Below are 24,693 nucleotides of genomic sequence, written 5' to 3' on the forward strand. Positions count from 1 at the left end.
CTTCCGTTTTTAGGGTGGCGCCTCCTCCATGGGGCAGTTACCCATAGTTATTTTTCCATGTTTTTAGTTTTTCCCTCTTTTCCTCTTCCATCTCTCTGTTTCTATAGGGATATTATGTGGTGGAGTGTTGTGATGTTTGGTGGTGATCGATTTGCTCATGGAGATGCGGTTGGTTTTGTAATTGATGGGTTTAGTGGTTGTGGTAGGGGTGGTTTGTGTCTACATCCGGTGGGGTTTAGTGATGGTGGTTTGGTAGAGACATGGGATCTGTGGTGATGGTTTGTGATGGTGGTGGTGTTGGACAGGAGGGTCTGGTAAAGGGTGGCGGTGGTGGTATTTGTGGCGGTGTTAAATGATTTTAGAGGGTGGCGGTTGATGGTGGAGTTGCTGGTACGGAGACAAGTAGAACAGAGAGATTCTTTCTTTAATGGCGGCGGTTTTCCGGCAGCGGTTTTCCGGCCACGACGGTGGTTTGCCGATGACATTGTTTTTTTTCTTTTTTTTTTGTCGACCTTTAGGGTCTTTTCATTCGCGACCTTTAAGGTCTTTTCATCCGTGATCTTTAGGATCTTTTTATTTTTCGACCTTTACGGTTTTTTATTGAGTCTGTCTAGTCCAATTTATTTCTCTTCGTGAGGCACTTTCCATTTAAAGGTATGTAACTCTCATAAAGTTTTCAGACGAGAGAAATAAGAATTCATCCATGTAAACATTGTGATTTAATCACTTATTAATGGAATTTGTTTAAAAAAAAAATAATAATTGCTATAACTATAACAAAAAAAATGCTAAAGAATTTTAAATGGAAATCTTATGTGAACTGGTTGGATTAGTATTTTCTATGAATCTGATCCACTAAATAGTTAATCACGATTTTCAACAAATTAAAAAAGAAATAGTTAATCACGACAAATACCCGATGAGTTCTTCATTAAATGAACCTAAAATCAACCGTTTCTTTTCAACTGCTCTTCCGATCTTCCCTCTCCCGATGACACTCTGAGTTCTCTACACAAAAACCCTAAACCCTAACAATATCAAACTCTCATCTTTACCATTTCCTTCTTTCTTACCTGTCTGAGTTTGGGCGTTGGAGCTCGCTGATTGAAGAAATTCAGCTCGCTGATTGAAGAAATTTAGGTCTCTCTCTTTTTCTCTAATTTAGGTTTTTAGAGGAGGTAGGTACTCACTGTCAGAACATAATTTTGGGCTTTTCAATTGATAGCATATCAGACATTCTAAGCCATGTTAGCTACTACTAGTATTTAGCCTATTAGGGTTTATGTTGCTATGTTACCAATCTCAATATATTAATGGTTGATTTGTGATTATGTTCTTACTTTGCTTATTCAGCTTTTATACTCAACAATGGAGAAGAAAAATTCACCCTTTTCTTCTAATAGTACTGAAGACAGAATCAGTCAATTACCTGATTCACTCATTCATCATATCCTCTCTTTTCTTGATACTAAATATGCTATTCAAACCAGTATTCTTTCAAAGAGATGGAGACCTCTTTGCGCTTCACTCCCCACTCTAAACTTCAATGACTATATGTTTCGTCCTACCAAACGAGAATCGTCTTCTGGGTTTATACGATTTGTGGATACTGTATTGATTAACCGCGGTTCCTCTGATATATTAAGGTTTCGGCTTAACTGTGAATCATTATCAGGCAAAACAATAACTACCCATATTTATACATGGTTAAATGGTGCTGTAAGAAGAAATGTTCAAGAGATATCTATCAAAATGCATTTCGATGCCGACTTTCAGCTTCCCCCATCTCTCTTTAGCTCTACTTCATTGAAGAAGTTGGAGTTGGATGGTGCTGAAATCTCAGAATACTGGAAACTTTCAAAACTTATTTTACCAACTTCAGTGAATTTACCGGGGCTCAAATATTTGAAGCTAAGTGGGCTTTCGATTGCTGAGAACTTATCTAATAAGTTCTTATCGAATTGTCCAGCTTTGGAGGTTTTGATCTTACAGAATGGTCATGTAGAAGATGGTGGTAAGAATTTCAACATTTCTTGTCCTAATCTTTTGAGACTTCAAATAGACAACCTTCATATTCCAAATGAAAGTAGGGTTACAAATGTCAAGTTATATGCTCCTAAACTTGTATTCTTCACCTGCAAAGATTCCATGGAAATAAACTACAATCTAGGCAGCCTTGATCACTTGAAAAGTGCTGAATTTGAAACACTTCCAGACGAAATTTTATTACCTAGAGATGCTTATGCTCGACGCGTCATGAAATTTCTGAGAGTGGTTCGTAATGTAGAGGATCTTAAGTTATCAGCTTGCTTCCTTGAGGTATATTTGCATCATTGCTTCCCTCTGTTTTTTTATTCTGAAGTATCTCTTTATGTCTAAGTTTAGTTGTTGTGAATGCTTTTACCTTAAAATCTTGAAACAAGTCTTTGTATCTTCAGCTTCGAAAATCAAGTCTCAATTTGAGAAAAACTTGTTCAAAGGTCTGAATTTATGAGGTTGATAGACAATCCACTGCCATGTTGCTTTTTGAGAAAGCTCTTTATTTCTAGCTGTTGTGAGATTTATGACCTTCTACCGCACTTGATAACTGGCCATAATATATAGTGTAAGCGTCTGACACGTCAAAAGAATTGTTTCACTCTTAACTTTCTACAGCTTTAGATGTGCTGCGTCGAAAATATTTTTGATTGCGCAGGTTCTTTTTAAGTGGATGCAAGCGTACAAACGAGTACAATGTGTTTCATCCTTTTTCTTTATGTGGCTGTTGATTTTCTTAAACTTGTATTATTTCTTAGTTTGCATTTTATATTCTCAGGGTATGGCGAGAAATCCAGAAATTACAGAGAGGCCCCCTATTGAGTTCTGTAATTTGCGACGCTTGGTGCTTGAAACGTTTCTCTCAAATAATTCCTTTCGTGCAGTAACATACTTGCTTAAGATTTCTTGTTCCATCCAATCTCTTTCGTTGTCTGTAAAAGATCGGGTAATAATAGAATCATGGTCATTTGTTATTTTTATTTTGTTTCATATTGAGCTCTCAAGATGAATTTGTTTTCTGACACGAAGTTATGTTTATTCAGGAAGGGCCCCAATCTCCATTTGTTGATGAGGTAACATATGAATCAGGAAACATCCTAGACTATAGGAAAGCATGGTTTACATTGCCATGTGAATTCCATCACCTCAAGGTTGTTGAGATTACTGAACTCCAGGGGTGCGTTAATGAACTTAAACTTTTAGAGATGTTGTTGAAGCATTCTGTGAACTTGGAGAAAGTTATTATCTCTCGTGATCATAGCTTCACAAATAAACGTGTGATGAAATTCAGTGAGATGCTACCAACGTTTCGGAGACCCTTTGGGGCTGCAACTACAATGATTGTGTTCATCCCCTAATGTGAAAAAGGTGATAGTTTTATCACTTTCTTTTATACAGGTATATATGATTTGTTTTGCAAACATGTACTGTCATGATCTACATCCTTGGTGCACTTGTTTTTGTCACTTCCTTAAAAACATCTTGGCTTGTTTCTGTGCTTTTGTTTGATATGAATGAAAACTTACTCAAAGGTAAGAAAACCAGTTAATGTATATGATTTAACTAGGGTATATCCCGTGCCCCAGGGCACGACACTTGTATCAATCAAATATTACGAAATTTATTGTTTCTTATTATTTTTATTAGTTATTATTTTTATTAACTAATAAAAACAATTTGCTTATATTATTTTTATTATTTTATTGAGATAGAGAGATTTTAATTTCTTTTTTAAACCCTTGATTTTTTTTTTTTAAATTAGTTATTTTATTTCTAAGAAGGAAACAATTATTGTTTTTTAAATAGGTAACTTTGTTTCTACGAAAAACTATATTTTAAATTTTGAGAAGGGCTTCTAGGGTATATCCCGTGCCTTAGGGTACGAACACTTGTATCAATCAAATGTTACGAAATTATTTTATATTTTACTGAGAGAGAGAGAGAGAGATTTTTATTAGCTATTATTTTTTTGTTTCTTTTCCCTTAAATTAGTTATTATTTTATTGAGAGAGAGAGAGAGATTTTAATTTCCTTTTTTAACAATTGAAATTTATTTTGTTTTTATTTTTCTTAAATTAGTTATTTTATTTCTAAGAAGGAAAAGATTATTGTTTTTTAAATAGGTAACTTTATTTCTACGAAGGACTATATTTTAAAATTTGAGAAGGGCTTCTAGACAATATATTTTATTAAAGAAGGGTGTATCCCGTGCCCTAGGGCACGGACAGTTGTATCAATCAAATGTTACGAAATTTATTGTTATATTTTATTGACAGAGAGAGATTGTTATTACTTATTATTTTTGGTATTATTTATTTTGTTTCTTTTCTCTTAAATTAGTGATTATTTTATTGAGATAGAGGGATTTTAATTTTTTTTTAACCTTTGAATTTTTTTTTCTTAAATTAGTTATTTTATTTCTAAGAAGGAAACAATTATTGTTTTTTAAATAGGTAACTTTATTTCTACGAAGGACTATACTTTAAATGTTGAGAAGGATTTCTAGACAATATGCATAATTAAATAAGGATGTTTGTCCCAGTCATCGTTTCCCCTTCTGTTTTATTATATAGATGATAGAGAATTTGCTCGTTATGTCTGGTAATATATTTGCATATTGAATTTTTCATTGTGAAATTTTGATTTTTGCAGGTTGCTTGGTGGGTTTTTCTCTGTGAAAGCATCCATAGTTGTGACCAATTATGCAGTAAGTTATGTTCTAATGGAGTAGAGTTGACAAGTCAATGCTTCTAATATTGGGGAAAAGCTTTTGGATCACTGTAAATTTAACGATGTTGTAAGACTTGAAAACTCTTCTGTAAATGGTATTAACAAACTTGTTATCCTTCAGTTTCTCCAATCCTATTACTCTATTAGGGATGATGTATAGTTTCTTATTGTTCAATTAATATATACTAGTTTGCTTATGATGTTTTTCTCTTTCTTTTTGCGTTTTCTGAGAATCATTTCGTGCACATTCTATGTTCTGAACTATATGTGTAGCGTAAAAATAAAGTTTGTAGCAGATGCAGCAAATTGATCCGAAATGGAACACTGAGAAATAGAGTAACGACTTCGAAAAAAATACCTATGGGCCGAAACTTAGGGTTAGGGATTCTATCTGAGAACTACAGTGTCTACACCATAATTTGAGAAACATGAAGTAGATCCTAGGCCTTGTAACTGATTTGGATGATTGGGTTTTAGGGTACCAACTAAAACTACATATCAAATCACAGTCCTTGTGAATTTGGTACACAATAGTATTAGATATAAATTTTCATCATGCATTGTCATACAATGTTATGCGATCACCCACTCTAACCGTTCAAAGCTCACCATTTGGCGATGGTGACTCTTGTGCAAGAAATTCCTGATGTTACCCGGTTCTGAGTCCACTCGTGAAGTCAATTGTTATTCAAAATATGCTACTCACATTAGTGAATTACCTTATTTGATCCTCCTTCTTTGATACAAATATGCTGTTTAAACAAGTGTTCTTTCAAAGAGATGCAGACTTCTATGTACTTCACTCCCCACTCTAAACTTTGATGATACCTGGTTGCATTTGCCGGAAAGAAGACCAGCTTTTGGCTTTATATTGAAATGGTAAATTTGTAATAGGGGAAATAGAGAGAAGAGAGAGGGTAAGGGGAGAAAGAAGAAAAGAGACAACTAACTGGATGATGGTGATAGCCTCCATTAACGGTGGAGGTCGCCATTAATGGTGGAGGTCGCCGGAGTTCTAGTGGAGGTGAGAGGAGAAGAAAAAATAATAAAAAACTGAAAAATAGGGTCGATGTTTTGGGGAAACAAGAAAAAATTTTGAGAAAGAATGTGGAAAACCAATAACACTCAAACGAAACACACCCTACAAGTCGTCAGACAGATGTGGCTGACGACTTCATTATCTTCTATCTCTCTTCTCTTCTCTTCTCTATTGTCTTCTCTCTTTCTCTTATCTCTTATCTCTTTTCTCTTCTCTCTCATCATATCCTCTCCCTCTCTCTTCTCTCTTTCTCATATCCTCTTCCTCTTTCTAAGTTCCGGCGAAGGGAATGGTCTCTTCGCCGGAACTCTTCTTCTAGATCTCTGGACTCCAGATCCAGGCGTAGCTGTCTGGTTCTACCAGACGACGTTCGTTTGGTAGAACCAAACCATCTCATCTGGTTTTCTAGACGAGGGTTCCGACGAAGGGGTCTCCTCTTTGTCAAACCTATGAAAGAGTAGAAAGAGAGAGAGAGGGAAAAGAGAGGGGAGAAGAATTAATGGTGGTGTTGCTGAAATTAGTTTTGATGGTGTCGCCGGAGTTAATGCTCGGCGGAATTTATGGTGGCGGGAGAGAAGATAGAGGAAGAAGAAAATAAAAAGCTAAAAAAGTGGGAAGTGTTTGGAGGAAACAAAAAAAAAATTGTTTCCGCCCAAAACTTTCTTCTCCAGAAATTATTCTTATTTCTCCGAAACACGGACCAAAAATAATAAGAGGGGTTGGGCAAAATGTCCAAAATCAGCCCAACAATATGTATCAGGCCCACTGCAGATAAAGAATGAGGGGCAGGTCCAAAAAAGTCAGGCTAGGGGTGGAATTTCCGAAACACCCTTCTTCTTTTTGAAATTTACGAAACGACCATCGAAAAATTCCCGGGAAACTCGAAAATTTCTGACAAATAATCTGACACGCCTCCCATCAGACTGTGTACTTTCCATAAATTCACAAAATTGCCACCGAAAAATTCCCGGGAAATGCGAATTTTTTTGAAAAATAGTCTGACGCACCTGACATTAAACCTTGTACTTTCCACGAATTTACAGAATTGCCATTACAAAATTTACCAACTTGCCATTTTCGTTCTTTTTTCCAGATTTATTTCTTATTTCTTTTTTATTTTCTCCCACACATATTTCTCTCTCCAATCTCAACAAATTTCGTTCTTTTTTTCCAGATTTATTTCTGATCTCTTTCCAATCTCAACAAATTTCTTCATTTTTTGTAGTATTTCATTGATTTGTATAAAGAAATTTTCTTGTGTACCGGGAACTATTTAGTGTACTGGTCATTTTTTAGATATGTACTACACATTTTTGTACTGGGAATTTTTTTGTGTACCGGGAATTGTTCTGTGTACAAGCCATTTGGTTATGTACTAGAAATTTTTGTAGTGGGAATTTTCTTGTGTACCGGGAATTGTTCTGTGTACTCGCCATTTGGTTATGTACTAGACATTTTTTTACTGGGGAATTTTCTTGTGCACCGGGAATTGTTCTATGTACTAGCCATTTGGTTTAGTACTGGACACTTTTGAACTGGAAATTTTCTCTTGTACCGGAAATGGTTCTGTGCACTGGACATTTGGTTATGTACTTTGATGTTTTTAGAGATGAAGAAGATAAAATGTGAAACAAATAAGAGTGATGAAGAAGAAAAATAAGAACATAAAACTTTTAGAGAGAGAAAGACAGAAAACTTTAATGTTTTTAGAGATTGAAAGAGATGAAGAAGATAAAATGTGAAACAAAATAAGAATGATGAACACCCAAAAATGAGAACATAAAACTTTTAGAGAGAGTAAGAACAGAAAATTGATGTTTTTAGAGATTGAAAGAGATGAAGAAAATAAAATGTGAAACAAAAAAGAATGATGAACATCCAAAAATAAGAAAATAAAACTTTTAGAGAGAGAAAGAAAAGAAAATATATGTTTTTAGAGATTGAAAGAGATGAAGAAGATAAAATGTGAAAAAAAAATAAGAATGATGAAGAAGATTTTTGGATGTATAAATAAGAAGAAAGAAGGAGTTGAAACAAAATATAATGGGAGGGATCCAAAAAAATTGGCTGAAATTTCGTCAAAAAATGGCGCCATTTTTAAATTTTCAGAAAATCTGAATGTTTCTCTGACATGACGTCATGTACGGGGAATTAATTGCTTCGCTGTCGTCCGTCAGATTGTCAGAAAACACAGAACTTTCCCGTGGAGGGGTAAAAGAGGGATAAATAAAATAAAAACCAGAAAACTGTGAGCTGTCCTGACAATTTGGACTGGGTTCTAATTTTTTTTTTGGGCTGGGGGTAATGCTTATTTACCCTCCATTTTTTGGGCCTCTCACTCAAAAATCCAAATAATAAAGGGTGATGTTTGGAGGAGACAAAAATGTTTTGTTTCCACCCAAAATTTATTGTTCCAAAAACATTTTTTATTTCCCCTAAACACTGACCTTATAAATAAGGCAATTGGCAGCCCAACAACTAGTAGTCCAGTTGCTTAGTGCAATTACTCTGTAATGTGGACGTTCCAAGTTTCATCGAAATGCAAAAATATTGAAGTTGAGTATAAATAAAATTAGTTTTTAGAGGCTTTAGGCTATTTGATTTAGTAGGCTTTTAAGTTAGTAGTGGTTCGGCAGTTATCGTGATTATCCCATCATCAATGTACCAATCTGGTTGTAATGACCAAGGAATGAAATTTCGAAAAATTTCGGTCGACATGACCCAAATATTTCGGTTTTTCAACCAACCGAAGTAAAAACACAAATACATGATTTTCGTGTAAAATTTCGTCAAAAAAAAATCGAGATTTCGACCGAAATCTATGGAAATTTCGAAATAGTTCAGAGATTTTGAAAGATTAAAGAAAAACCTGGTTAATTCATTGTTTTTTTTCTTGTTTTCTTCATCGTATGCTCTTGATTTCTTCTTCTTATCTTCTTGATTTCTATGATTTCATATTTTAAGGTGATTTTATAGGTGAAGAAGAAGAAAACTGGATTAGGGTTTCAGATGGGAAAGAAGGAGAAGAAACGGTTACGGCTGGCTGCTGAAGAAGAAAAGGATTAGAGTTTAAAAATTATTATAAGTCTAAAAGCCCCTCTAGAAACTGTTATTGGCACCCACTTTCTCACTGTCCCTAAGCCTTCGAGGGTGCCTGTAACACTTTGTACGGGTGCTTTAGAAATTTAATAGTAATTATTATTTAACCCCTGAAAAATTTTTGATGTGAATATAACCCCTCTAATTGACAGAATGGTTAAAATTTAAGAACATTTACCCCCTAAACTAACTATTTCTGGGTTATTAGGGGTGAATAAGTGATATTAGCCCTCTAACAAGTATTTTATTGCATATTAGGCCTCCAAGATACCAAGCTTTCATGCTAAACAAACTTTAATAAGGATAATAAAATTTCGACAGATTTGCAAGATTTCCACACAGCACAAAACGTTTCCACTTTTGGACCGACCGGAATTTCCCGAAACGGAAGTTTCATTCCTGGGTAATGACCGTTGAAGAAGAAGAAAAATGAGATTGTGTCTTTCGCACTACTCCAACCATAATTAACAGATGAGTTCTTTGTTGAACTGATGTCTACAAAAAAAAACTCTAAACCCTAACAATTTCCTTCTTTCTTACTTGTCTGACTTTGGGGAGCTTGCTGATCAAAGAAATTCAGGTCTCTCTCTCTCTCTCTCTTTCTCTTTAATTTAGGTTTTTAGAAGAGGTAGTTACTCACTATCAGAACATAATTTTGGGCCTTTCGGTTGAGATAGCATATCAAACATTGTAAGCCATGTTAGCTACTACTAGTAATTAGGCTATTAGGGTTTATTTCATTTCTTGATATCTTACCAATCTCTACATATATATTATACTCCTGATTTGTGATTATCATCTGATTACTTTGTTCATTCAGCTTTTACAACAGCAAATTCAAAAGTAGGCAATGGAGAAGAACAATTCACCCTTTTCCAATACTGAAGACAGAATCAGTCAGTTACCTGATTCACTCATTCATTATATCCTATCCTTCCTTGATACCAAATATGTTATTCAGACCAGTATTCTTTCAAAGAGATGGAGACCTCTGTGCACTTCAATCCCCAATCTAAACTTCAATGACTATATGTTTCGTCCTCCCAAACGACGATCGTCGTCTGGGTTTATACGATTTGTGGATACTATATTTATTAATCGCGGTTCCTCTGATATACTAAGATTTAGGCTTAACTGTGAATTATTATCAGGCAAAACAATAAGAACTCATATTTATACATGGATAAATGGTGCTGTAAGAAGAAATGTTCAAGAGATATCTATCAAAATGCATTTTGATGGCGACTTTCAGCTTCCCCCATCTCTCTTTAGCTCTACTTCATTGAAGAAATTAAAGTTTAATGGCACTGAGATCTCAGAAGAATTGAAAATTTCAAAGCTTATTCTACCAACTTCCGTGAATTTACCTAGCCTCAAATATTTGAAGCTAAGTGGGGTTTCAATTGCTGACAACTTAGCTAATAAGTTCTTGTCAAATTGTCCAGCTTTGGAGGCTTTGATCTTACAGAATTGTCATGTAGAAGATAGTGATAAGAATTTCATCATTTCTTGTCCTAATCTTTTGAGCCTTCAAATAGACAACCTTTATATTCCACAGGAAAGTAGGGTTAGAAATGTCAAGTTATATGCTCCAAAACTTGTATCCTTCACTTGCAAAGATTCTATGGAAATAAACTACGATCTAGGCAGACTTGATCGCTTGAAAAGTGCTGAATTTGAAACACTTCCAGACGAAATTTTGTTACCCAGAGATGCTTATGCTCGACGCATCATGAAATTTCTAAGAGTGGTTGGCAATGTAGAGGATCTTAAGTTATCAGCTTGCTTCCTTGAGGTATATTTGTATCGTTGTTTAGCTGTCCTTTGTTTTCTTAATCTGAAGTATCTTTATGTGTAATTTTAGTTATTGTGTATCCGTTTACCTTAAAATCTTGAACAAGTCATTGTATCTCCAGCCTCGAAAAATCAAGTCTCACTTTGAGAAAAACTTGTTTAAAGGTCTGAATTTATGAGGTTGATAGACGATCCACTTCCATGTTGCTTTTTGAGAAAGCTCTTTATTTCTAGCTCTTGTGAGATTTATGACCTTCTACCGCACTTGATAGTTGGCCATATTGTGGAAGCGTCTGACACGTCAAAAGAATCGTTTCTCTCTTAACTTTCTACATCTTCAAATGTGCCACCTCAAAAATATTTTTGACTGCGCAGATGCTTTTTGTGCAGATGCAAACGTACAAACGAGTACAATATGTTTCATCCTTTTCCTTATGTGGTTGTTGATTTCTTAAACTTGTATTATTTCTTAGTTTGCATTTTATGTTCTCAGGGTATGATGGGAAATCCAGAAATTATAGAAAAGCCCCACATTGAGTTCCGTAAGTTGCGTTGCTTGGTGCTGGAAACATTCCTATCAAATGATTCTTTTCGTGCAGTAGCGTACTTGCTTAAGATTTCTCGTACCATCTAATTTTTTTCGCTCTCTGTAGTAAATTGGGTAATAATAGAATCATGATCATTTGTTATTTTTATTTTGTTTCATATTGAGATCTCAAGATTAATTTGTATTCTAACATGAAGTTATGTTTATTCAGAAAGGGCCCCAAACTCCCTTTGTTGATGAGGTAACATATGATTCAGGAAAGAACCTGAACCTAAACTATATGAAACCAAGGTGTATATTGCCATGTGAGTTCTATTACCTCAAGGTTGTCGAGATTACTAATCTCCGGGGATGCGTCAATGAGCTTAAACTTTTAGAGATAGTGTTGAAGCATTCTGTATTCTTGGAGAAAGTTATTATCTCTCGTCATTATAGCTTCACAAAGAAACGTGTGAAGAAATTTAGTGAGATGCTACCAACGTTTCGGAGACCTTTTGGGGCTGCAACTACAATGATCTTGTTCATCCCCTAAAGTGAAAAAAGTTATTGTTTTATCACTTTCTTTTATACAGTTGTAACACCCTCACTTTATAGGGGTGCTATTAGCAAAAACGAGGGTGCAAATAGCAACACCCCTATAAAGCTTGAAAACCCTTTAACCCTTCCCGACCCTTTAATTTCTTTCACCCTTTTTATTTCTTTTCTTCTCATTAGCTGGGAATTGAAAGAAGGTAATACAACCTAGAGAAAGAAAGTGATTTCTAGAGAGAAGAGGTGTGGGAAAGTGAGGGAGCTTCAAAGGGTTACTAAAGGGTTTGGTTTCTTCTTCTTGGTGTTATAAAAATCAAGTAGGTTTCTTCTTCCCTAGGGTTTATATAGCCCTCTTTAATTTTTAACCTAGTTTTGGATAGTAGTACTATAATAGCTTTGAACCATTGTTGTTTACTAGGTTATCATCAACTTAGAACTAATTAGTGATACCATAGATATATATTATGATTAGAAACTAATTACAACAACAACATAGTAACCCTAGATCATTATAGTTATATTAATGGAGTATACATATACCCGGACAGCAACCTAGGTTATTTAGGTTATATAAATATGGTATATATATACACCCGGACAGCAACCTAGATACTAAGAATTGTTTGTGTTTATGTTATTTATGTTGATAATTGATTGTATGAGATGATGTGTATGATATTGGAGCATAAGTGCTATCAATAGTTGTGTGTGATATATTGCTTTAGGTTGTTAACCTAGAAAGCATAGGCTAGTCGGAACCAAGAATGGTTGGCTCGACATGTGGGTCGATTGCAAACACTAGTTACCATTACGATATTGGATAACTTGGTGGACCATGATCTTGAGTTTCGTTAATGGATTGAACTAAGACTGGTTGGCTCGACATGTGGGTCGATTGCAAACACGGGTTTGTCAATTTGATATTGGACAACCTAGTGGACCAGGGGTTTGGGTTCTAATATGGATTGACGGTTGTAATCCATAGGTGGTTGGCTCGACAGGATGATCGATGCAAACACAAGATCATTCTTGTGGACCACATACTTCTAGTGTGAGAAGTAATTACCAACTAGAGGTTGGCTCGCCTCCTGCTCATATGTAAAGTGCTCGTGTTGCACTGTGCTCGTGTTGCACGGATTCCCTTTTTGGGTGGTATCCTTTGTCTATTGAGAGGTTTAAGTCGATGCAAACACGAATGGTAAGTGACGCTATCTTGTGGACCTCAAAATTGGTTATGCCCCTCCAAAAGGGAAGTTGTATTGTATGAATCTCTTCAACCGTGTAACAGGTTGACTTCAATTGTGATAGCACGAAAGGTGTAACATAATGGACTGTTATTATTGTTCTGTTGTTCGATACTTGGTTTTGTGTTGAATTGGTCTATTTAGACCTTAGGTAATTAGAAATCTACTAGCTGGGTTCTGACCCAGCCTACTATTTTTCAGGTGATAGAGATCGGGGAGCGCCACCAGCTTGATCCCAGTTCGTCAGCTCAGAGCTTCTTTCTTAGTTTTTGCTTTCGAGATTAGGTAGTTATTTGGAGTTTCACTTTTAGATAGTTATTTGTTTCATTCGTTATTGTCCGACCTACGTGTCGATGATTCAGAACCATTGTTTGAGTTAAGACGGTTTAATGGATTTCTTTTAGATGATTTATTGATTCTTATGAGCTTCACATTTGATATTATTTGTCTCTTTTGAGGGATATATCGACTATGTTTACTGTTCTGCGGAGAAATGTTTTGAGTTTAGGTTTTCATGGCGGCCGACGTGGAAATCTAGATTTGGGGCGTTACAACAGGTGACATGGATTTGTTTTGCAAACATGTATTGTCATGATCTACATCCGTTGCGAACTTGTATCATCACGTCCTTCCTTGGAAACAGATTGGTTTGTCCTATGCTTTTGTTTGATATGACAGAAACTTGATCCGTATATGTTTTGTTTTTGTGTTCAAGGAATGAAAAAAGGTAAGAAACCCAGGTGTTGTATTATATTTGATGATATAGAGTTTGCTTGCCAAGTCTGGTAATATATTTGCATATTGAACTTTTAATTGTGAAGTTCGGATTTTTGCAGGTTGCTTGGTGGGATTTCGTCGGCAAAAAGATCCCTAGCTATGACCAATTTTTGCAGTAAGTTAGATATATTCTAATGGACTAGAATTGGCAGGTCAAAGCTTATAATCTTAGGAAAAACCTTCTGGATTACTGTAATTGTAATAATGTTTTCAAGACTTTTGAACTCCTCCGCAAATGCTATTGACGAACTTGCTCTCTGAGGTTATCTTTCAGTTTCTCGAATCATAATTCTCTACTAGGGATGATGTATAGCTTCTTGTTGTTCAATTAATATTAATATATACTACTTTACTTACAATGTTTTTGTCTTTCTTTTTGCGTTTTGTGAGATCCATTTCACACACATTCTATGTTAGGAACTATATGTGTAGTGTAACATAAAGTTTATATGAGATGTAGAAAATTGATGCGAAATGGAACAGTGAGAAAATAGTTATGGGCCTAAACTTAGGGTTAGGGATTCTATTTTAGGACTACAGTGTGTGCACCATGATTTGAGCTTGGTAGATCGGTGGGTATAGGCTACTAACTAATAACTACATATCAAAATATAGTCATGCATTGTCATACAATGTTATGCAATCACCCACCCTAACCCTACCTGAGAAGAAAATGAACAAACTAAAAGCTTTTCCTATTAATAAAGTAAAGGTTACTTCCGGCTTCGACCCATAACCATTTGGCCGTGGCGACTCTTGTGCAAGACATTAAATATGATACCTGGTTGGAGTCCATTCGTTAAGTCAATTATTATTCGAAATATGTTACTCAGATTAGTGAATTATTATTCGGTAACCTGGAAAATTACCTGATTCAATCATTCGTCATATTCTCTCATTCCTTCATACAAATATGCTGTTCAAACAAGTGTTCTTTCAAAGAGATGGAGACCTCTATGCACTTCACTCCCACTCTGAACTTCGATGATACTTGGTTTCTTTCGCCCGAAACAATAAGTCGTTTTTTTATAAATGGATCCTTGTTGCTGTAAGAAGAAATGCTCAATAGATATGTACTCAAATAAGGGATGTCTCAGAATGTGGTATAGTACTCAAATACGGGATGTCTCAGCTAATAAGTTCTCAAGTTGTCCACCTTTGAAATCTTTGATATTTACAAGTACTCATGTGAAAGACAGTGATATGAACTTCAACGTCTATTATCCTAATCTAAAGCTACTTGACATAGACAACTATGATGGTTCGATTGAAAGTGGGGTCACAACTGTAAGGTTATATGCTGCAATGTTCACATCCTTCACTTACAGAGAATCCATGTCACCGGAGTACGAACTAGAGGGCCTTGATTGCTTGGAAACTGCTTATATTGAAATGGTAATCGGTCAAAGAATTATGAGCTCAATGTATGATGAAGTTTCTAAGAGCGATTTGTAATCTGAAGTTTCATCAATGGAATCAGGTAGCTTTCTTGAGGTATATTTGCTTCCTTCCTTGAATTCTCTTTGTAAATATAGTTCAATGGTTGCATTCATTCTCAGTATCTCAAATAAATAAGAGAATACTGCAACTCAGGATTAACCAACCATATGTTAGGTGTGAATGACAAGAACTTGACCATCACCTTTAGAACAGATAACTAAAGGTGTAGGTACCTTTGTCATGCTAAATAGTGACTAGGTTTAACTAATAATATTCTTCTTCCCATATTGATGACCTACTTGGATTCTTTTTAATGCTTTTTTAAAGGTGTAGGTACCTTTGTCATGCTAACTATCTACGTTTTATGTTTTCCTTCATGATTGAAACGAGAGAATGAAGGTATAACCAGTTAGTTCATTGACAAACTTTGATTGATATACCCAGGCTAGGTATTCCTTTATGTTTAAGATATCTCAATTTGTTATGCAGGTTTCTTGTGTGGTATTTTGTCGGCGAAAGATTCATGTAAATGAATCATTTTGAGTGGCCTAGGTGTTGTTCGTAAGGAGTAGAATGGAGAATTGGAGAGGTTAAAAATATCTTAAAGAAGCTATAATCTTAGGGAACCTTTTGGATTAATGTAGTTACAATAATGTTGTAAGGCCTCCAAACTCTGTTTCAGATGGTATTGATAACCGATTGATATATATATATATATGTGCATCTACCAATTCTTAAAAGGCTATATAGTGCTTGATTGAATTGCCTGGTTATTTATCTGCGTATTAGACGTTTTCATTGTGAATTTTCGGTTCCTGCAGGTCGCGTGATGGGATTTTGTTGGTGAAAAGGTTCATTCCTATGACCAATTTTTGCAGCAGATAAGATTATATTCTGATGGAGTAGAATTGGCAGGTCAAAATCATCTCAGAGGAGTTTATAATCTTGGGAAACTTTTTTGGGTTTACTGTTTGAAGACATGCAAACTCTGTTTCAGATGGTATTGATAAACTAGCCCGGTATCATCGTCGTTCATTTCGATATTCGTATAGGAAGGATGTATATTCTCTTATTGTTCACTCTATATCAATACACAGTAGTTTGGGGATTACATTTTCCTTTTTCTCTTTTCCTTTGGATGTCTTGCAAATATCATATAAATGCAGACACGAGTTGACGACAGTCGTGCAAAACCAGTATAAAGTTACTCTCGTCCCATCAAGGACGAGTATCATTATTCATATGTTCATATGTGGAGGACCTCTAAGGTTTCGTGCATTGTGTCTAATGAGACCACATACTCCTTAGCTTGTGCAGACTCTTGCTAGTTCTTTTGAGTTTAGGTCTTGCGATTGTACTCCTTAGATGTGATCTTTCAGCCATTAGCGCTGCCCTCTTGATGTGCTTAGACAAGAGTTCATTCTGGCAACAAAGGGGCGTTTGGTTATGATGATGATGATGATGTCATTGACGATAGAAGAATGAGTTTAGGTAGCACAATGCCAGTTTTGGGTGTTCAACCAAAAAAAAACAATGCCAGTTTTGGGGACCAGAAGTAAGAAAGATTTGTTTACATTTGTATCAGTGTTGGTTGTGTGATGTGAGTAAACATATACATTGTATTTTGCGAAATGTAATACTCCACTAATTGCATTTTATTCCATACAAAGGAATTTTTTATTGAACAAGTTGCATCTACTATTGCAGCAAAAAAGAAAGTTGCAATTACTATCAAACACAACAAACTTTCGGTGACCTAAAAATAAATATCCTTCTTTAATCCGAAATTTTGGTTTTTGTCTTCTTCTGAAATCGACTACACTAGTTCTCAGAGGGCATTAAGCCGAAAGAGATATTACAAAGGTACATCGTGATTCATGAATAAAATAAACACTATAACTGTTTATAACCGTATGATAAAGAACCTAAAGTCCATCCTTAAAAAAGAGTCCAAAAAACTAACCTAGATTAGATTATTTACACTCATGTGTCAATAAATTTTGGATTTATACTTCCTTGAGATCAAAACTTGAACGCCTCTGTTGTGGAGTGCGGAGTGCGTGTCTGACCACTACGTTAAAAGGCAGTGGACTAAATTGAACGTACATGTTGTGGAGTGCGTGTCCGACCAGTACACTGAAAGGGGTGGACTAAATTTTGGTGTAGGGATGTCAACGGGGCGGGTTTGGGACAGTTCATCCCCTTCCCAACTCCGTCCCGTTAGTAAACGGGTTTTACCATAACCGTCCCAATAATTAATCGGGGTGGATATTCAATTACCATAACCATCCCAATTAATGAGTGTTAAACCATTACCGCCCCGCCCCGTTTAATATAAAACGAGTCGGGTCGGGTCGGGTTCAAAGTATTTTGTTTCACATAAGTTATTTTAGTTTGAAGTAACATAACAATTGTTAACAAAATTTTGTGAGACTTTGAGTTTATCAATCATAAACCCTCTAACTACTTAAATAATATAAAACATAAAATAATTAAATTGATAATATAAGATTAAAGTTTTAGAAACATAATCTTAAATAAAAAATATATTTAATATATAACATACTAATCGGTTCGGGGCGGAGTTTACTATCTAATACCAAACCGCCCCAAACCCGATTAATTTTTCTTCACTTCATACCAAACCCGAACCGTTTAATTGACGGGGCGGTAAAACCCGTCCCATTAGGGACGGGTTTGGGGAAAAACCCGTCGGTTCGGACCAAATTGCCACCCCTATGTTGGTGTTTGTGAGGCAACTGCCAAGACTAAACTAAAACCCATACCTACCAAAGTAAAACCCTAAATCCCATTAAATCAAAAAACGAAGATTTTGTATTTCTTTCCGATTCTTTTTCCGAGTTCTAAATGTTGGAGCCTCTCACTTCAGAAATTCAGCAGTAAGCTCTACCTCTTTCTCTCTGACTCATCTAGGATTCTAGGTTTTCAGAGACATTAGGTAATCACTATTTGAACATATTGTGGGTGTTTTGATTGATAGACATCGTTTTCCATTTGAACTAGTATTAGGGTTTACTAACTATTCATGCTTTCATTCACTGTAAATTCTAACAAATAATCTAAACAACCCATGTTTGATTTTTGATTGTCTATTAACTTTTATTTTTCAGCTGTAAAGAACAAATTCAACAGATTCAGGACTAAAGAAGATGGAAATTTCTAATGATGAAGATAGAATTAGCAAATTACCTGATTCAGTCATTCATCATATCCTATCTTTCCTTGATACCAAATATGTTGTTCAAACTAGTCTTCTTTCTAAAAGGTGGATACCTCTCTGGACTTCAATCCCCACTCTAAAATTCGACGCTCCTATGTTTTTTTCATCTGAACCAGGATCCACGAGTTGGTTTATACGATTTGTGGACACTGTATTGCTTCTTCGCGATTCATCTAATATACAAAGGCTTCAGCTTCTTTGTAGGCATTGCGAATGTGAAACACTTCGATACCATATTTATACATGGATACTTGTTGCTGTGAGAAGAAAAGTTCAAGATTTACTTATTGAAATGCCGGATAATTCTAAGTTTCAATTTCCTCCATGTATTTTTACTTGTACTTCGCTGACGAAGTTGGTAATTTGTATTGTTAGTTATAATAGTTTAGAGCTTATTCTAAATTCAGTGGATTTACCTAATCTCGAATATTTGGAGCTACGTGGGCTTTCAATTGCTGAGAACTTAACCAATAATTTCTTCTCAAATTGTCCGGCTTTGGAATCTTTGGTGTTAGAGGATTGTTGTGTAAAAGATAATCATATGAATTTCAACATTTCTTGTCCTAATCTTAAGCATCTTACACTAATCAACATTGATGTTCCAATGGAAATTGAAACTGTCAAGTTATATGCTCCAAAACTTAGATCATTCATTTGCAAAGATATGCTGGGACAAGACTACTATCTAGACAGCCTTAATTGCTTAGAAACTGCTGACATTGAAATGGTATTAGTGGGAGGAGAATGTGTTTTGCAAGAACTATTTTCAGATCTTCCGTTACCAACGAAAGAATCATATGCTCAACGTCTGATAAACTTTCTAGGAGTGCTTCATAATGTAAAGGATCTTAAGTTATCATTTGGCTTCGTTGAGGTATTTTTCCTTCATTCCTCCCTCTCTCTCTTCTTTTATTATAATATCACTTAACTGTTTGCATTCATCGTTCCGATTATGACAAGAATGACTGGCAGGATTACCCAGAGGTGTTAAAACCTGAAATGTTTTCATACTAGATTGTGCTAGGCCTTTTATGGGGAGACACCCCCTTTCTTCCTTCTTCTTCCATTGTATTTGAGTAAATAGCTAAACGGCGGCTTCATGGTTTGACCTAAGTGGCTAAAGGGCGGTGTTTCATAGATTGGCGGATTTATCCTCTAGTCGTGTGGGATTTTCCTTTTCTTGTAGTATAATGTTATAATATGACCTGTATACCATGGAGATGGCTTCAGGTATCTGACATAGTTCAAGGTATCAGACATGTTCCGTCGAGAAAAGCCAAAAAATGGATTCATCCATCACCGTCACGCATTTTTGAACATGGATCCATCTAAATGAGTGATGTATATTTGCCTCTGTTATGCTCAGGCTATGATGGGAGACCCTAAAACGGTACTAGGCACCGTGCAATTTCATAATTTACGATGCTTGAAGCTGGATACATGGCTTTCACGGGCTTCCTTTCATGCAATAGCATACTTACTGGAGATTTGTCCTAATATTGAATCTCTTCTGTTGGATCTTGATTGGGTAATTAATAAAATTCTTTGAATTTTTTCCATATTCAGCTCTCATGAAGAATTTATGTTGTTGTGACACTAAGTATGTTTGTTATTTAGGTGGACGATTACCCAAGTTTTCCCAAGGTTGATGAGGTCGTCATCCTAACTCCTTACCTTTCTGGTTTCTTTCTCAATTTGTTAAACAATTAAGCAATATATAAAGTCGCATTCTGTAAGATTTATTGTTCGTGTTGTTTAGGTAACATTAAGTTCGGAAAACAACTTAGAGTATTGGGAAGCAGGGTCTTCATTGTCATGTATGCTCCATCACCTCAAGTTTGTTCAGATCCGATATCTTTGGGGATGCGTCAATGAACTCAAATTCTTAGAAATTCTGTTAAAACATTCCGTTGTTTTGGAGAAATTGGTTCTGCGGCATCGTAAGTCCGAGGAAAACTCATTGCTCAAGGAGAAACGAATGGAGATATTTAGTAAGATGTTACTAAGCTTTCCAAGAGCTTCTAGGGCTGCGAATACTCTGATTTTGTTCAGACCAATTTAAAAAGGTGATGTTTTATGTCACTTCTTTTATCAAGGATAAGTAGATATGTCGTTTAACCTTACGTTATCATGATTCATCTTCCGTTATTTCTTTTAGGACTGGTGCATCCCACTGAAAAACCAATTGGCTACGAGTAGAGAGGCTTTTAAATGTGAAATTTGGATTTTTGCAGGTTGCTTGGTGGGATTTTGTCGTCAAAAAGATCCCTAGCTATGACCAGTTTTTGCAGTTAGATATATTCTAGTGGACTAGAATTAGCAGGTCAAAGCTTATAATCTTAGGGAAAACCTTCTGGATTACTTTAATTGTAACAATGTTTTTAAGACTTTTAAACTCCTCTGCAAATGCTATTGACAGACTTGCTCTGAGGTTATCCTTCAGTATTTCGAATCCTGTTACTCTATCAGGGATGATATATAGCTTCTTATTGTTCAATTAATATTAACATATACAATGTTATGCAATCACCCACCCTTACCCTACCTGAGAAAAAAACGAACAAACGAAAAGCTTTTCCTGTTAATTAAGTTAAGGTTACTTCCTGTTTCGACCCATAAATGACCAGCTCACCATTTGGCCTGCTAGATATTTTCGATGCTACCCGGTTCGAGTCCACTCGTTAAGTCAATTGTAATTCGAAATATGCTACCCAGTTTAGTGAATTACCTGATTCGATCATTCATCACATTCTCCCATTCCTTGGTACAAAAATGCTGTTTAAACAAGTGTTCTTTCAAAGAGATGGAGACCTCTATGCACTTCATTCCCCACTACTTGGTTTCTTTCGCCCGGAAGAAGACCAGTCTGTGGCTTTATAGAGTTTGTGGATTGTGTGTTGAGTTTTCGTGATTCTTCAGACATTCAAAGGTTTCAGCTTAACAGTTGGTTGTCTGATCGTGAAACAATAAGAACCGATGTTTATAAATGGATCCTTGTTGCTGTAAGAAGAAATGCTCAAGAGGTATGTACTCAAATACGGGATGTTTTCGACTTGTCTCAGAATGTGGTACAGTCCCAAATGTTACTTTTCCAGATTCAGTGAATTTACCTAGTGTCAAATATTTGCAGCTATGTACGCTTCTAATTTATGAGACTTCAGCTAATAAGTTTTTCTCAAGTTGTCCTGTTTTGGAATTTTTGATCTGAACGAGTACTTGTGTGAAAGACAGTGATATGAATTTCAACATTTGTTGTCCTAATCTAAAGCTACTTGACATAGAGAACTATGATAGTTCGATGGAAAGTGGGGTCAAAACTGTAAGGTTATATGCTCCAAAAATCACATCCTTCACTTACAGACATAGTTACCAGTTTCGGTCATTTGGAGAGCGAAGTCCGATCTGGTTCGATCGTACCCTTTTAGAGTGGGTACGCGAATCAGATCGCTAAATCTGGCGTACCCATTTGCAAGAAGAAAAAAAAGATGAAAACATGATATTTAAGGTTTACAAAGTGTGAATGTTGCTTAAACTTTAGGTTCTGCAGTTATTACTAAATTTAGGGTTTACAAAGTGTGAATATTGCTTTTATCGGTTTTAAGTTTCACGTCATATATATATATATATATATATATATATATTGCATAAATTTTGCGAATAATTATACCCCCTAGCCATTCGGAAACGTCTAATTAGCGAACCCCGTATCCGTACCCCGTATTCGTACCGGAGCGTATCCCGTTTCTGGTAACTATGCTTACAGACGATCCATGTCACTAGAGTACGAAATAGACGGCCTTGATTGCTTGGAAACTGCTTATATTGAAATGGTAATGGAGTAATTAGAGGAAACACTGAACGAGTCTGTATCTATTCAAACCATCTGTTATCGGTAAATGAATTATGGGCTCAACATATGATGAAATCATGAAATTTCTAGAAGCGATTCATAATCTGAAGTTTGATCATTGGAAATTTGGAATCAGGTAGTTCATTGGTTGCATTCATTCTCAGTATCTCTAATAAATAAGACAATGCTGAAAGATAGAAAACAGATAATTAAATAGTGATTAGGTTAACTATTAGTATTCTTCTTCCTAAATTGATGATCCCTACAAGGATGCTCATTAGAAATACAACGATTAGATTACCAAGTAAATCAATTTACTAGTGTAATATACTTGGAAAAAAAAAATTTCAATGTCAAGTTGCTTCAATTATGGGATAATAAGCTGATATGTATAAGTAGTACCCGCATGAACATAGTACCGTATGTTTATATATATATATATATATATTTTAAGTTGTCGATTTTCTAAGCCTTGTAATAAGAAATTATTCTAAATAAATGTTTTATACTTGCGTCTTATGTGCTCAGGTTATGATGATGGATCCTGAAATAGTAGAGAGTTCCCACATTCAGTTCAGTAATTTCGAAACTTGATGTGAATATGTGGCTTTCAAAGGATTTCTTTCATGTAATAACATATATACTCAAGATTTCTCCGAACATCGAACTTTTTCTCTGTCCATATTACATTGGGTAATAAATAGGAGCTTCTTAGTTGGTGGTTATGTTAAATTTGTCTTGAAAGTTGACGGTTGAACTCTCAAGATGAATGTACGTATATTTACTCGGAGTGCGGCCGAAGAACCCATATGTCCTAATATTTGAGGTAATCATCGAACTCTATATTTGTTATTTGTTCAACAGAGTGCGGGTGGTCAGATCAGTATAATTATTGGTGCTGTTTAGGTAACATATTTTTAACGAGACAATTTAGACGATTGGGAAGCAGAGTCTTCATTGTCTTGTTTGCTCTATGACCTAAAACGTGTTACGACGTCTCAACTTTATGGATGCGTAAACGAGGTCTGATTCTGGAAACTTTGTTTAAGAATTCTGTTGCCTTTTAGAGACAATGGATATTGATGGTGGTAGTTCTTACCAAGACAAGCTGGTTACAGAGAGAAAATGAAGAAATTCAAGGAGATGCTACCAAGCTTTCCGAGGCCCCGTGAGGCTTCAAATCCTATGTTCTTGATTAGACTCTAGTGTGAAAATGTAATTTTGTACGTTTCTTTCTTTTTACAGGTTTAGGTAGTTTTTATGTTTTATGGCTTTCAAGGGAATCCTTACATGCTATATCATACTCAACATTTCTCCTAAATCGAATATCTTTCGTTGGAACTAGATGGGGTAACTATAAAACGAAAACTTAGTCATTTGTTATATTAGTTTCATTCCATAGTCTGCTCTTTATGTTGTTGTAACCCCAAGTTATATTTGCTTAAGTATGGGGATGACAAATGTCAAATTTCTCCCTATCTTGACAAGGTAACCATCTAATACTCTTTCTCTTTTTTTTTTCTTAACAGTTAAGGAGTGTACAATTAAGTATTTGGAAGCAGTATTTTCATTGCTACATAATCTCAATCGCAAGTTTGTTGAGATTTGAGGACTTTTGCGATGCTTAAATGAAATCAAATTCTTGGAAAATTGGGCGAAGAATTCTGTAGTCTGGGAAAAGTTGGCTCTTTTCAGCTATACCTCTTGGTCTTGGGAATATAGGACAAGCCCATCGTATTCAGAGGGTCGGTTGAACAAATTCAGTAAGATGCTACTAAGCTTTCCAAGAGCCTCCGAGGCAGTGAGTACTGAGTGCTATGATTTTGTTCAGATTCTAAGTTTAAAAAGTTCTAATGTCAAAAAGTTGGCTCCTTTTGAAACAAAGGAAATATTAGATCAGAGGTAAGAATGTAAGATAACCGATTGATGTGTAAACTTTAGTTTAGAGATATATTTGCATCTACCTATTCTTAAAAGTCTATATAGTGCTTGATTGAATTGCCTGGTTATTTATTTGCGTATTAGAAGTTTTCATTCTGAATTTTTGGTTTCTGCAGGTTGCTTGATGGGATTTTGTTGGGGAAAAGATTCATAACTATGACCATTTTTGCAGCAGATTAGATATATTCTAATGGAGTAGAATTGGCAGGTCAAAATCATCTCAGGGGAGTTTATAATCTTGGGAGAACTTTTTGGTTGACTGTAACTTTAACTATGTTTTAAGAAATGCAATTTATGTTTCAGATGGTATTGATAAACTAGCTGGATGTTATCGTAGTTCATTTTGATATTCGTACATGAAGGATGTATATTTTCTTGTTATTCACTCTATATATCTATACATATAGCATAGTTTGGGGATTA

General features: G+C 35.4%; 3 protein-coding genes across 14 annotated transcripts; all 3 read left to right on the forward strand.

Annotated features, from left to right (window-relative positions):
• Positions 1 to 817: 817 nt before the first annotated feature.
• LOC147560262 (F-box/LRR-repeat protein At3g58900-like) lies at positions 818 to 4,964 on the forward strand. Of its 3 annotated transcripts, none has more exons than XM_086662423.1 (5): positions 818 to 1,117; positions 1,354 to 2,319; positions 2,816 to 2,983; positions 3,081 to 3,405; positions 4,690 to 4,964. In XM_086662423.1, the coding sequence occupies exons 2-4, from the start codon at positions 1,369 to 1,371 to the stop codon at positions 3,393 to 3,395; spliced, it is 1,434 nt and encodes a 477-aa protein (XP_086518549.1). In that variant the 5' UTR covers positions 818 to 1,117; positions 1,354 to 1,368; the 3' UTR covers positions 3,396 to 3,405; positions 4,690 to 4,964. The 3 variants fall into 3 exon arrangements, 2 of the variants coding, with proteins under 2 accessions (XP_086518549.1, XP_086518550.1); XR_015234778.1 differs by having other exon boundaries at positions 912 to 1,117; positions 3,081 to 3,605; positions 4,611 to 4,964; XM_086662424.1 differs by having other exon boundaries at positions 912 to 1,117; positions 3,081 to 3,435.
• A 4,341-nt stretch (positions 4,965 to 9,305) lies between these two features.
• Positions 9,306 to 14,154, forward strand: LOC147560263 (F-box/LRR-repeat protein At3g59190-like). Of its 3 annotated transcripts, XM_086662436.1 has the most exons (6): positions 9,307 to 9,485; positions 9,726 to 10,700; positions 11,193 to 11,360; positions 11,458 to 11,820; positions 13,579 to 13,748; positions 13,858 to 14,154. In XM_086662436.1, exons 2-3 carry the CDS (start codon positions 9,756 to 9,758, stop codon positions 11,331 to 11,333), a joined length of 1,086 nt encoding a protein of 361 aa, XP_086518562.1. In that variant the 5' UTR covers positions 9,307 to 9,485; positions 9,726 to 9,755; the 3' UTR covers positions 11,334 to 11,360; positions 11,458 to 11,820; positions 13,579 to 13,748; positions 13,858 to 14,154. The 3 variants fall into 3 exon arrangements, with proteins under 3 accessions (XP_086518560.1, XP_086518562.1, XP_086518561.1); XM_086662434.1 differs by lacking the exon at positions 13,579 to 13,748 and having other exon boundaries at positions 9,306 to 9,485; positions 11,458 to 11,788; XM_086662435.1 differs by having other exon boundaries at positions 9,337 to 9,485; positions 13,579 to 14,154.
• A 3,816-nt stretch (positions 14,155 to 17,970) lies between these two features.
• Positions 17,971 to 24,693, forward strand: LOC147560264 (F-box/FBD/LRR-repeat protein At5g56420-like). Of its 8 annotated transcripts, none has more exons than XM_086662414.1 (10): positions 17,971 to 18,138; positions 18,370 to 19,353; positions 19,846 to 20,007; positions 20,097 to 20,132; positions 20,239 to 20,545; positions 20,638 to 21,502; positions 22,858 to 23,155; positions 23,575 to 23,679; positions 23,859 to 24,231; positions 24,387 to 24,693. In XM_086662414.1, the coding sequence occupies exons 2-5, from the start codon at positions 18,409 to 18,411 to the stop codon at positions 20,539 to 20,541; spliced, it is 1,446 nt and encodes a 481-aa protein (XP_086518540.1). In that variant the 5' UTR covers positions 17,971 to 18,138; positions 18,370 to 18,408; the 3' UTR covers positions 20,542 to 20,545; positions 20,638 to 21,502; positions 22,858 to 23,155; positions 23,575 to 23,679; positions 23,859 to 24,231; positions 24,387 to 24,693. The 8 variants fall into 8 exon arrangements, with proteins under 8 accessions (XP_086518540.1, XP_086518544.1, XP_086518539.1 ...); XM_086662418.1 differs by having other exon boundaries at positions 23,859 to 24,130; XM_086662413.1 differs by having other exon boundaries at positions 20,714 to 21,502.

The sequence above is a fragment of the Eschscholzia californica genome, unplaced genomic scaffold, assembly GCF_041429995.1.
Source record: "Eschscholzia californica isolate CP2 unplaced genomic scaffold, dmEscCali1.0.p SCAF_2, whole genome shotgun sequence".
In the NCBI taxonomy this organism is placed as follows: Eukaryota; Viridiplantae; Streptophyta; class Magnoliopsida; order Ranunculales; family Papaveraceae; genus Eschscholzia; species Eschscholzia californica.

Excerpts from the sequence above, each read along its gene's own strand:
- LOC147560262 (XM_086662423.1), top strand. The coding sequence starts at position 1,369 with ATGGAGAAGAAAAATTCACCCTTTTCTTCTAATAGTACTGAAGACAGA. Across the intron at positions 2,320-2,815 it reads TATCAGCTTGCTTCCTTGAG|GGTATGGCGAGAAATCCAGA; the intron begins GTATATTTGCAT and ends TTATATTCTCAG. Across the intron at positions 2,984-3,080 it reads CGTTGTCTGTAAAAGATCGG|GAAGGGCCCCAATCTCCATT; the intron begins GTAATAATAGAA and ends ATGTTTATTCAG.
- LOC147560263 (XM_086662434.1), top strand. The coding sequence starts at position 9,756 with ATGGAGAAGAACAATTCACCCTTTTCCAATACTGAAGACAGAATCAGT. Across the intron at positions 10,701-11,192 it reads TATCAGCTTGCTTCCTTGAG|GGTATGATGGGAAATCCAGA; the intron begins GTATATTTGTAT and ends TTATGTTCTCAG.
- LOC147560264 (XM_086662414.1), top strand. The coding sequence starts at position 18,409 with ATGGAAATTTCTAATGATGAAGATAGAATTAGCAAATTACCTGATTCA. Across the intron at positions 19,354-19,845 it reads TATCATTTGGCTTCGTTGAG|GCTATGATGGGAGACCCTAA; the intron begins GTATTTTTCCTT and ends TGTTATGCTCAG. Across the intron at positions 20,133-20,238 it reads GTTTTCCCAAGGTTGATGAG|GTAACATTAAGTTCGGAAAA; the intron begins GTCGTCATCCTA and ends CGTGTTGTTTAG.